The sequence below is a fragment of the Haliotis asinina genome, chromosome 14 (assembly GCF_037392515.1).
Source record: "Haliotis asinina isolate JCU_RB_2024 chromosome 14, JCU_Hal_asi_v2, whole genome shotgun sequence".
Classification (NCBI taxonomy): Eukaryota; Metazoa; Mollusca; class Gastropoda; order Lepetellida; family Haliotidae; genus Haliotis; species Haliotis asinina.
The window spans coordinates 16,423,694-16,436,158 of NC_090293.1; the positions used below are offsets into that span (position 1 = coordinate 16,423,694).

At 40.5% G+C, this 12,465-nt stretch overlaps 1 protein-coding gene across 1 annotated transcript in view; it reads right to left on the reverse strand.

Annotated features, from left to right (window-relative positions):
• The window catches only part of LOC137261528 (sodium- and chloride-dependent glycine transporter 2-like), a 28,607-nt gene extending 26,635 nt beyond the window's left edge, over positions 1–1,972 (reverse strand). Inside the window, exon 1 of the mRNA XM_067799287.1 lies at positions 1,714–1,972. Coding sequence (XP_067655388.1) covers positions 1,714–1,921 — 208 coding nt within the window. The 5' untranslated portion in view covers positions 1,922–1,972. The remainder of the gene's footprint in view (positions 1–1,713) is intronic.
• Positions 1,973–12,465: the final 10,493 nt, after the last annotated feature.

Below are 12,465 nucleotides of genomic sequence, written 5' to 3' on the forward strand. Positions count from 1 at the left end.
TCTTAGGCTTATTAGAGCTTTGTCAAACGGGGCCCTGGGCTGCAGAGATCGAATTCCGTTCCTGCAACGTCATCGCACAGGATTGACATTCCAGATATTGAAACGACAAAAACATTTCCACAATCATGAATGGGTTGTACGGTTCTGGCTATATCACGAGTATGAGTGTGTATGACGCCATATTCAGCAGTATTGCAGCTGCATAACACTGTCTGTAAACAATCAAGCCTTGACCACACACTCCAGTGACTGCAACCATGAAATTCGACATCAGAACAATTTTAAAACTGACTTTGTATTTTAATTACTTAAGGTGGTTGATAAAAACGACTCCAAGTGTTTATGAATTACACCAAGTAATGATGAAACCGGGTGTTCGACAATAGGTGAACGTATCCTGACCCATGGTGGTAAACACATCACAAACACATCCAAAGGCTAGTAACCTATTCACAGAGTTCCAGATAAGACCATATCGGCATCTGAATGGATAAAAAAATATACACTATGCAGTAATAAATAATTTAGAAAACATAAAAGATACGCACCAAAATCATGTACAAACGTATTTTTATGAAAAAAAGTATTTTTTATTGTTTATTGTCCTGTTTACACAAGAGTACCAATGCTGTGGTGCATATATTAAACGAAACACATGATTACTGATATGCCATTAAATTCCATTCAGTAACCTAAATCTACTCTCAGGGTTTTCCAATAAGAGAGAAATAATTAACGGTACATGCTCCTGATGTTGAAAAATTATCTGGAGCCATGATGTTCGCCAGAAAAAATCGGGAGCGTATGCTACTAGTCAAATGAGGGTACTGCATTGGCACGAACTGTTTACCATAGAACGTTTTGAAAGGTTTGGAGCCTTGAGCAAGACGCTCTTTGCAATGTTTTAAATGTCTTCGCATGGCCAGATCAGCTTGGACCTTTCCTCAACGGGGCAATGTTCAAGCAGCTCCTTGGAACGTATATTTAGAACATGTGTGGGATGAATTGGAACGAGGTCTACTCCGTGTGCTAAATCAGCTCAATAGATGTCATGATTTGGCAACCAACAGATTGAAGAGAAAAGTGCAAACCTTAAACCTTCCACAGTTCTCGTGACACATATCATTCAAATGATGTTTGTACATTTAGAAAGAATCTCAACAATGCACAGTTTCTTCTTGTTCATCATCGTAAGGTCGTATCGCGTCACGTCAAACGCTATCGCTTGTTTGATTTTGAATGGCACTGCTGCAATGTACGCCGGAACGGTTCATGGCTATTCCTCATGGGGTCTGTTAATCATTATTCTATTAAACAGTCAGGTAGATGAGTGCTGACTCTGAGGAGAGATTTATCATGCCACTGTCCCTACAACATGGTACGTGATGAATAGACAATGGAAATTTTGATAGCGTTTAATCCGCGATTTTGGAAAAGATTTCTTTGTCGTATGTTTATTATTGGACAATTCTGCTTGTATTTTCTAATGTACAACACCAATTATCAATTTACAACAATCCTTTGACATCTTCCCAATGCATACACTTGAAACCGTAATATTTTATGAAATGAAACACGTTCACAAGATCCTAGTTTTTAGTCAAGTCTAAACTGATTCAATTGCAAGTATGTGCCTATGATACTTTGAAGCGAGCGTGCTTAATACTGCATCAAAATGTCTCAGCATCTCTAAAACCATGTCCCTTAACATACCTCCGCCATTCCTACTGCAGATGTACGGAAATCTCCAGATGTTGGCCAGGGACACACAGTAGCCTATTACTGACAGCATGTAGTCAGACTTCCTCGCCCACTTGGGCCTTTTGTTCGTCGCCTCCTCTCCACCCTCCTCCTCATTCTGAACATTCTCCTGGTGCACCTCCTCCTTCTGCCCTTTACAAACCTCCTGGCCCTCCATCATTATCTGACTCTGTTGTGTCCAACCCTCAGTGTGTCTGCAGCGACGGTTTGGTCCGATATATGCTGCCTTCCTTCTACATTAGAATGCTAGATTATACAAACGAATGCATAATGCCCCGCATCCTTACACCGCGGCATATAGCTGTAACACATGTTAATAAGGTATGGCTGATTTTTACCTCTCCTGACAAAACAAGTGAGCTGTTGAAAGCAGCTGTCATTGGCGTCACCCAGGAAACCATCAGATCAGTTACATCTCTTACTTGTACATTGCTGTTAAAATGCATTGTGTGCTCAAACAATTTCTGCCATGTTAGTGTGATCACACACTATCTGTCGTGTCAGTATGGTCCAAAATGTCTGTTGTGTCAGTATGGTCAAACACTTTGTGTTGTGTCAGTGTGCTCAAACATTTTCGGCCGTGTCAGTATTGCCAAACGGTTTCTGCCATAGCTGTGTGTTCTTTCTATCATGACAGTATTGTCAAACACTTTCTGCCTTATCAGTATGGTCAAACTCCTTCTATCATGTCAGCATGGTCTTACAGTTTCTGCCATATCAGTATGGTGAAAAATTTTGTCTATGTCAGTCATGGTTTTACACTTTCTATCATGTCAGTATATCCAAACTTTCTGCCATGTCAGTATGGTCAAAGACTTTCTGCCGTGTCAGTGTGGTGAGATACTGTCTATCATGTCAGTATGGTCAAAAACTTTCTACCGTGTCAGTATAGTCAAACCCTTTCTATCACGTCAGAATGGTCAAACACTCTCTGCCACGCCAGTATTGTCAAACACCTATCGTTTCAGTATTGTCAAACAGTTTCTATCATGTCAGTATTGTCAAACAGTTTCTGCCATGTCATTGTGGTCAGATACTTTCTGTCATGTCAGTATGGTCAAACATTTTCTATCATGTCAGTAATGTCAAAAACTTCAGCCGTTTCAGTGTGGTCAAACATTTTGCTATGTCGGTCATGATCAATCACTTTTTATCATGTGAGTATGGTCAAACACTTTCAACCGTGTCGGCATGGTCAAGTCAAGTGTTTATTTCTATTACGAAGGCCTCAGGCCCATATACAATGCAGAGTATACAGCTGTATATACAATGTATATTATATATATTATGGTAGTCATATACTGTCTATGTGTTATCTATTATCTAAAGTTGTACATGTATTTTCTCTTAATTCATATGCATGCCATAGGAATTTACTTAAGCTTTTTAAAACTACTACATTATCCGTTGATAGAAGGGATCTAAATTTGTACATATTCGGATTTTGATGATACACAGAAGGGAGGTACTTAATTCGTAGCGTGCTATATAATGTACAAATGAATAAAAAATGGTACTCGTCTTCAGTAGCTAAATTACAGTGTGGACATAAACGCTGTTCCTGTTCTATTCCTAACCATCTCCCTTCGTTACATTTCAATCTTAAAAAACCAGATCTAAACTTAACAAATATATTCCTTACTCGTTTGTTAATAGTGCAATCTAGATATTTCTCAGGAGCTAAAATGCTTTTATATTCACGATATAAACAATATCTGGAGCTATTCTTCAGAGTACAAGTCCAAGACTGGAAAAACATATTAATAGCAACATTTTTTAAAGGCATTAATAAAGTAGGATATATCTCCTACAGATTGGAACATCCACACATAACCAAAAACACGTGAGAACAAGATCTTACGAACATACAATGCATAAGTCGTGTAACCACAGTTAGAATAATATAATTGCATTTTATATACCTTGAGAGGTATCCGATTTTCATGCATAACTAAATCTCGCAGCCAATATCTTAATGCTTTTTACACACTGCGTTAATATAAAGCGAATACCTGCCGCATTCCCCATATACAATGGCATTCGGGGTATGGGGGTTAACATTAAGAAATCTTTCACAGTCTATGGCTGAATAACCCTGTCTAAACCCTGCCTGACTCACTGGTATCTCGTCTTTTATGTTAGACCAATTCGTAATACGAACATTCAAGAGAGATGTATATAGTTTGCTTAACACGCATAGGAGGGATATTCCTCTATAGTTGTCTGGGTTACTTCGATCGCCCATTTATGAAGGGGTACAATGACAGCTTTAATCCACGTGTCTGGAAAAATATTCTTGCCAAAGAGCATATCAAACAATTTCACAAGGAAAAGCATGATAATATTTTCAGAAGATTTTAACAGTTCCACTATTACTCCATCGTGCCCAGCTGCTTTACCCCTTTTTAGGTGATTGAGACATGAGCTTATTTCACACTCAGTGATAGGATTCTCTAAAATACATCGATCAACTTCATCTAAAACAACAGTTTCATCAATATTAAAATCTTGACTGCAAGATACATCTTCTTTCGGTTCCAGATCACAATATAAGTTCTTGAAATGATGGTATAAGATTGGTTTATCGATAGGACAACTTGAACTTTTAATGGAAGTTCCCTCCAGAATACAAATGAGTTGTTGATTGATGAACATAGTTTGGAGCTCTTTATACGTTGATACAGATATTTAGCCTTTCTACATTCGTTCTTATATCTGTTACGCAATGTACAGTAGTGTTGTTTACTGGTAGGTAACTTGGTGCTTCTATAGCGTCGAAGTTCACGCTTTGCCTCTCGTTTCGCATATCGACAATTATTATTATAAAATGTCTGGTTATTTGACTTGTTGGGTTTTTTCTGAACACTTCAGCAGCATTTAGAAGGTTTCTGACAAATGAATTCAAAAACATTTCAATATTGAGGCTTATCAGTTCTGTCAAGGAAGTTACAGATGGTTGTTGGGCATGAAGTAAATCTAGGAAATTTCTAGCAAGTTTATCGTGCCATTTGTATCCAAAAAATGGATCATCATTACATTTATCATCGGTATCTGCAGGAATGGCGTATTTACAGCTCAACATCAAACTAACTGGTAAATGTTTTGATTTAATTCTTGAGTGAACGAGAACATATTTACAAAATGTATGAGTATTTACAGAAGCTATGAAATAGTCGATGACAAAACACCCAGTTTCTGAAATATATGTGTAACTACCATCTTTATCACCAGCAGTTCTACCATTGCATATATACAGGTTGTGCGTAAAACAAACATCCAACAACTTTCGTCCAGACGCATTTACAGTTCGGTCACTAGAGTTCCTGTGATCTGTGGGGACACTCTGCTCCTCCGGGAACGCTCCTCTGTCCACACCTGGCTCATCAACACTCTCAGTGGGGTTATTGCCACACCCAACGCGTGCATTTAAGTCCCCGCATATTATTGTGTCAAAGCTGTGGTCGACGTTATGTGTTACCCACTGGTCGAGTTCTTCTATGCCGGAAACCCGTTCTCCTGAATTGAAGAAGGAAGAGCCAGAGGGAGGAACATACATCCCTATTAAGAGAATATCTTTATTCCCTTCTACAAGGGATTTATTTATCCTAATGCCAACCGCATTGTCTATATTCAAGTTTTCATGTTGGCAGTGATTAGATATTGACGTTTGAATAAACATATAAACACCGCCTGATAATCTACTGGCAGTAGCTAGTCTATGTGCTTTAGCAGCATAAACATTATATGCCGAGAGTTGCGGGATGTCGATAATTCTCTCAAGGAACGTCTCTACAATACACATTATGTGGAATTTTTCTAGGAACTGAATAAATTCGGGATCATGTGTTTTAGAAATTAAGCCATCTACGTTCCATACAAGTACTGAAAGGTCACCAATATCATAAGAAATATCATCACCTGTTGTATTTGGTGAGTCTACACTGGCCCGGCCACTTCCCTATTCGTCATCCATAGCCTCCGGGGAGGTGATACCACATGACCCTGTAGTGCCCGAGGGAGGGGGTACCACTTCCTCCGGGCTGCTGGTCTGTGTAGCTGGTGTGCGCCGAGGTGCCCATGGAGCCCTGGTCCTCCTATTGTCGCTGGGGGCTCGACTGGTATTGGCGGGCTTCGTATGGAGTTGACCGTTCTTGTAGTACCCGATTAAGCCTCTTTTTCTTACGTCTGCCAATGTCTCTCGTTGGAGTTTTGTTAGGTCGTTTGAAATACCTATGTTAGACTTCCTTAACTCCTCCCGGTGCCGCAATGCTTCGATTTTGTCGTCTGTGCACGCAAACTTTGCAATAAGAGGGCGCGGCTTGGTTTGATGGTGTCTCCTGGACCCAATACGATGCGCCCGTACAATGTCACTACGATCCCAAGTCTTTGTTTGGACATGCCTTGTGAGTAAGTCGACAGTTTTGTTCTTGCTGTTGTGGAACGATTCATTTTCACTCTCGTTCACGCCGTGAAAGACGACATTGTCCCTTTGGCTAAAACATTCAAGTTTGTCTATATCCTTTCCATGCGACTGTAGTTTATCCTCAATGTTTTCTAGTTTCCCGTTAAGCTCGTCTACATCACTGTATATAATAGACTGTTCCTGTGATAATCTATCGATATCTTTGCGGATATCCGTCACAGTATGTTCTAGTGTGGAGCATTTGTCTGATAGGCCACTCAGTTGGGATTTCACTGTAGATATTTTCAGCAATCATGATCTGTTTGAATTCTTTTATCTCGTTCACGATGTCACACCTAACGGAGTTTAAATCTTTCATAGTTACATGGGCTGGGCCTGGGTTACTTTCAACGTCATTTGACAGAATAATCTAGAATTGAGTGACACTAGCAGATGTTATTCTGCCTCTTAGTGAGTTCATGTCGCAAATATGATGTGCTTCACTACCCAGGGTAAAAGGTGTGAGGTCATCTACTCGCAGGCGAGTATATCAGAGTGTTTGCTAGGGAATCATTGGTTATGGAGTGTAGACACTTGATGGCAGTGGCTGACAGAAGTAGGTGTAGAGTGAGAAATGTCATGCATGCCGATGTTCGAAGCGGGGTGTCCGAGTCAAAAACCTTCCGCCGTGTCAGTGTGGTCAAACATTTTTGCTGTGTCGGTCATGGTCAATCACTTTTTATCATGTGAGCATGGTCAAACACTTTCAGCCGTGTCGGTCATGGTCAAAATAAATATCTTCTTTACGGAACATCTTTTTATTTTGCGTCAACAAGCTACATGTTACAGGCATTTGTGCTGAAAAATGCAAAGAAAGGCTGAATCTTTTCCTTTTCTCTTGACAGAATTATATTCCAGGCAAACAGTTTAAATAAAAAATGAAACTGCTTTCATTCATACAGTGAGTTTGATTAACAATTTTAGCAATACAATTAGCCATGTAGCAGTTCTAGAAATCAAAGGAACAGGTAGGGACCCTCTCCGATAATGTGTAAAATAGATAACATGATGACGTTATTGCCTTGATATTAGAGTAAAGAGAAGCGGGTCTCAGACGTTATCACCCTGATGTTGGAGTAAAGAGCTGCGTGTCCTAGACGTTCTTCCTTGATGTTGGAGTAAAGAGCTGCGTGTCCTAGACGTTCTTCCTTGATGTTGGAGTAAAGAGCTGCGTGTCCTAGATGTTGGAGTAAAGAGCTGCGTGTCCTAGACGTTCTTCCTTGATGTTGGAGTAAAGAGCTGCGTGTCCTAGATGTTGGAGTAAAGAGCTGCGTGTCCTAGACGTTCTTCCTTGATGTTGGAGTAAAGAGCTGCGTGTCCTAGATGTTGGGGTAAGGAGATGCGTGTCCTAGATGTTGGAGTAAGGATATACATGTCTTAGACGTTATCACCCTGATGTTGGAGTAAAGAGCTGCGTGTCCTAGATGTTGGGGTAAGGAGATGCATGTCCTAGACGGTCTTCCTAGATGTTGGAGTGAAGAGATGTGTGTCCTAGATGTTGGAGTAAGGAGATGCATGCCCTAGACGTTCTTCCTAGATGTTGGAGTAAATAGATGCGAGTCCTTGACGTTCTTCCTTGATGTTGGAGTAAAGAGATGCGTGTCCTAGACGTTCTTCCCAGATGTTGGAGTAAAGAGATGCGAGTCCTTGACGTTCTTCCTAGATGTTGGAGTAAAGAGATGCGAGTCCCTGACGTTCTTCCTAGATGTTGGAGTAAAGGGATGCGAGTCCTAGATGTTGGAGTAAGGAGATGCATGCCCTAGACGTTCTACCTAGATGTTGGAGTAAAGAGATGCGAGTCCTAGATGTTGGAGTAAGGAGATGCATGCCCTAGACGTTCTTCCTAGATGTTGGAGTAAAGAGATGCGTGTCCTAGATGTTGGGGTAAGGAGATGCATGCCCTAGACGTTCTTCCTAGATGTTGGAGTAAAGAGATGCGTGTCCTAGATGTTGGAGTAAGGAGATGCGTGTCCTAGACGTTCTTCCTAGATGTTGGAGTAAATAGATGCGAGTCCTTGACGTTCTTCCTTGATGTTGGAGTAAAGAGATGCGAGTCCTAGATGTTGGAGTAAGGAGATGCATGCCCTAGACGTTCTTCCTAGATGTTGGAGTAAAGAGATGCGTGTCCTAGATGTTGGAGTAAGGAGATGCATGCCCTAGACGTTCTTCCTAGATGTTGGAGTAAAGAGATGCGTGTCCTAGATGTTGGGGTAAGGAGATGCATGCCCTAGACGTTCTTCCTAGATGTTGGAGTAAAGAGATGCGTGTCCTAGATGTTGGAGTAAGGAGATGCGTGTCCTAGACGTTCTTCCTAGATGTTGGAGTAAGGATATACATGTCCTAGACGTTCTTCCTAGATGTGGGAGTAAGGAGATGCATGTCCACGCTTGAGCCAGAGTGAGTGAGTTAGTGAATTTGTCAACAGTACCCAAGTAATTTCACCGTCGGGCGGGGGCATATTTGGCCCACCAACCCGTTTGCAGTGGATTGCGGCCCTATGTGGCGGAGGAAGGGATCCTGGTGGTTTAGTGCAATAGGGACCTGTAACCATGTACCTGTTGCTCAACACACCACTTTGGCCCTGACTTCACCTAGACGGGTGGTTGAATGGACACGGTTCAACCAATCGGCTGGTCACGCCAAGCACTGTGCGTGGATTATTCATGTAATTGCAGAAATTTGATGTTGTATTGTTTCAATTTTTGCCTTGGCCTTTTTATTCACATAATACCTTTGGATTTGAAATCCGATGTTATGAACTTTGCCTAGGGTCTGATGCCCAGAAAGCGGTGGCTCATGGGCCAATCTGGTGGATCGATTAATTGTTAAAAAATTAATCTTCTGCTGGAGTATACCATTTCAGTATCCTTGGTGCTGCCAGTCGGAGACCCACTGGTACATAGCATTGTCCATGTGATACTCGGTGGAGGGTGGGGAGCTGGGATGGTGAACTTTCTATTATTAACCATGGCTCAACCCAAAAAACATAAACGAGCATTAGATGAGTGTTTGTCCTCTGATGAGGGCAGTGCCACAAACAGATCTCCGGGTACATGGAGCAGATTTTTGGTTGTATCTTCTACTGACGGTGAATCACTAAAACTAAATCCATTTGCCACATCATAAGCAAATTTATGGACCTTTTGGTGATGTCCAAGGGGTTGAAATGATAGATCTGGTTTTCTCCTCATGTAAAACGGCAAAACAATAAGCTACCCTCATATCCACAAAGCAGCTTGCAAATACTGCAGTTGCTGTTTCTCCACACAAGTCTCTGAACAGCAGTAAAGGCATCTTGAGAGACCGAGACCGCTGGTTTGCCCACACGAGTGAAACAGAAATCGTCCCTGAACTACAAAATCAAGTTGTCACTCACGTTAAACAATTCACATTTAAGAAACATGGAGAAACTTGAAATACAAACACTTATTTAATTTCGTCTTCACAACCGCAACACCCAAAGTATACTGGTGCTGGATATTGAAACATCGAATTGGAGTAATATATTCCAAATCCACTTCGTTGTTACAAGTGTCAAAAGTTGGGTCACGGTGCCCAATCCTGCAGGAATCGTGCAACATGCTACATATGTGGTGAAGAGGATCATGAAGGTTCTGCCTGCTTGTCTTCTCCAAAATGTGTCAATTGTCTTGGAGATCATATGTCTTTGTCAAAGTCCTGTCAAATCTGGAAACGTGAATATGAAATTGTCAAAATCAAATTTCAAAAGAATGTCACCTATCATGAGGCAAAACGTTTAGTTAATGATGATCCGCCTGTAACAAGATGGCATTTTTCTAAGGGCAATTGGCCCTTATTTCAGGCCATCTGTCTTGAAGAACTTAAATCAGACCTTTTCATGGATGTCCCTGATCCAATTAAAATGTTTTCGGAAACATTGAAACATACAGCTGATGAAACTAGTCCTGAGTCCTCTCACTGTAAACCCGCACATCCGTAAACCATGGTTTAATGATAAATGCACACAGACTAGGAAATGAGGAAGAAGGCAGAGAAATATTTTAGAAATGTTAAAGGCGGGATTCCAAATCCAGCAGTATTCATCATCTTAAAAAGGATAATAACATACTAACTGAAATATCTGATCTCGCATACAAGTTGGGTGAAACTTTGGCTAAACATTCGATATCCATTACCAACTCATAACAGGCTTGACCGAATCTTGTCTCGCAACGTTACTTGGCATTTTGACCATATTTGGGATTAAGAGCGGCATTGTGCTAGCCAATATATCTCCTTCCCGTCTGCCTTTTTCTCCTCCTTGGTAGTTGGTTCGACCCGAAGCTGACCTTACACGGACGAGGTTAAAAATCGGAAACAAATGAATTACAACATAAACAAGAATATAATCAGTTAAAAAGAAAATATAGTACATACAAATTGTTATTTACAGATAGGTCCAAAGATGGTGGCGCAGTGGCTTGTGACAATGTCACTGGATCCAGAATAATATATTTTCAGTTACCGGATAATAGCTCTATTTTCACACCGGAAGCAAACGCTATATTAATAGCTCTTAAATATATTGAAAGACATCCTAAACATAAACAGTATAAACTCTATTCAGACCCTTGGTCTTGCCTTCAGGCAATTAAAAACTTATCATGTAAATAGCCACTTTTAATAGAAATAACTGATTTGTACAATGATCTTGCTACTGGCCAATACGACATCGTCGTTTGTTGGTTTCCCAGCCACGTTCAATAAATCTGTGACACCACTTCTAATTCCATACTCAGATTATAAACCTACAATTAGATCTTATATCCGTGATCTGATGCGGAAGAAGTGGGACACCCAGGTGGGTGTAAATAAATTACATGAAATAAAACCGTATACTGGTTATACATACTTGGGTTGTCAGTCCAGATTTGATGACGTCATCATCCTTCGACGGTGTAGTATTGGCCACACACGATGTACTCATGAATACCTATTGAAAGGTGAGGATCCTCCGTTCTGCATCCCGTGTGATGAAAGAATCACAGTCAAGCATGTCTTGCTTGACTGCGTTGAATATTCCATCACAAGGGATGAGTATTTTAAATCAAGAACTATGAAGGATCTCTTTAGCAATATAAGTTCTCATTTAATTATTGCCTTTTAAAAATAATTAGATTTGTTGACTGATTTGTAAATAAAGTACTATTTTATGATTGGAAGTTTGAATTAATCACCCTGTTCTAAGATGCTTCGGTGAAAGATCAAAGGCGCCGACAATACCTTATCAGACGATAATGTGCACTTTTTGTATTACGTCACAATGTGTTGACGTCACTGCGCCATTCCAGTCTGCCCCCTCGTAATCGAACTTTTTTTGCATTACGTCACAATGTAACCCACGTCACGATGGATGTCAGTTGCCATCGCCTCTAAACTCGACAATATTTAGAAAATGCAATTTGTACTGCATTTTTCCGATTTAGATATGGAATGGATAGTCGGCATGTTCACTTACATTTATGTCTTGCCTTTCTTTGGTAAAATACGTTTACCAAAGACGCATGAAAACATTATAAGTTGTTCACTGGTCAAATCTTTTGGAGCCATCGCCAGATTTGCAGACGATACAAAAACACCAGATTTAGAGTTATCCCCCTTCTATCGATTTGCATTCGCAAAACATCGGTTATTTCCGTGCATCATGCCTGTTTCAATGTTACCACCACTAAGTACCGAATGAGTTGCCACTGGCAAGCGGGGCTACATTGAAGCTAATAGAAGAGCGCTTATACAGTCAGAAAACGACCTTTATGTGTCAGTTAAGATGATATGAATTATTTATAAGTTTGTTTTTTGTGAATAAGTAAATAATAAATGTGTACGTACTCATTACATTAACTTGTCTGTTTGTTGCTTGATTGTTTGTTTGATGTTTAACGCTACAGGCACCAATATTCAAGCTATAAGGCGAAGGTCTGTGCATAATGTTCAGTCTACTTGTAGAAATATCGATAAAGAACTGGTAGGTGTTATAAGTGGTGATCGATAGGCCAGTCACCCATGATTATGTTTAGATGAAGTTTCAATAGGTTGCATGCGATGCTAGCGTAGCGATCGGCAAAGCAGGCGGGTGGGGTACACCGCAGTGTCCGGCCTTGTCCACATAATATATTGTACCATGAAGCGTTTCAAGTTGGGGGTCATCTCAAAATTTAAAAAAAAATCATTTATCCTCGCCATGGCACAAGTGCCTGTGGTATTCAATAGCAAGTACAAGT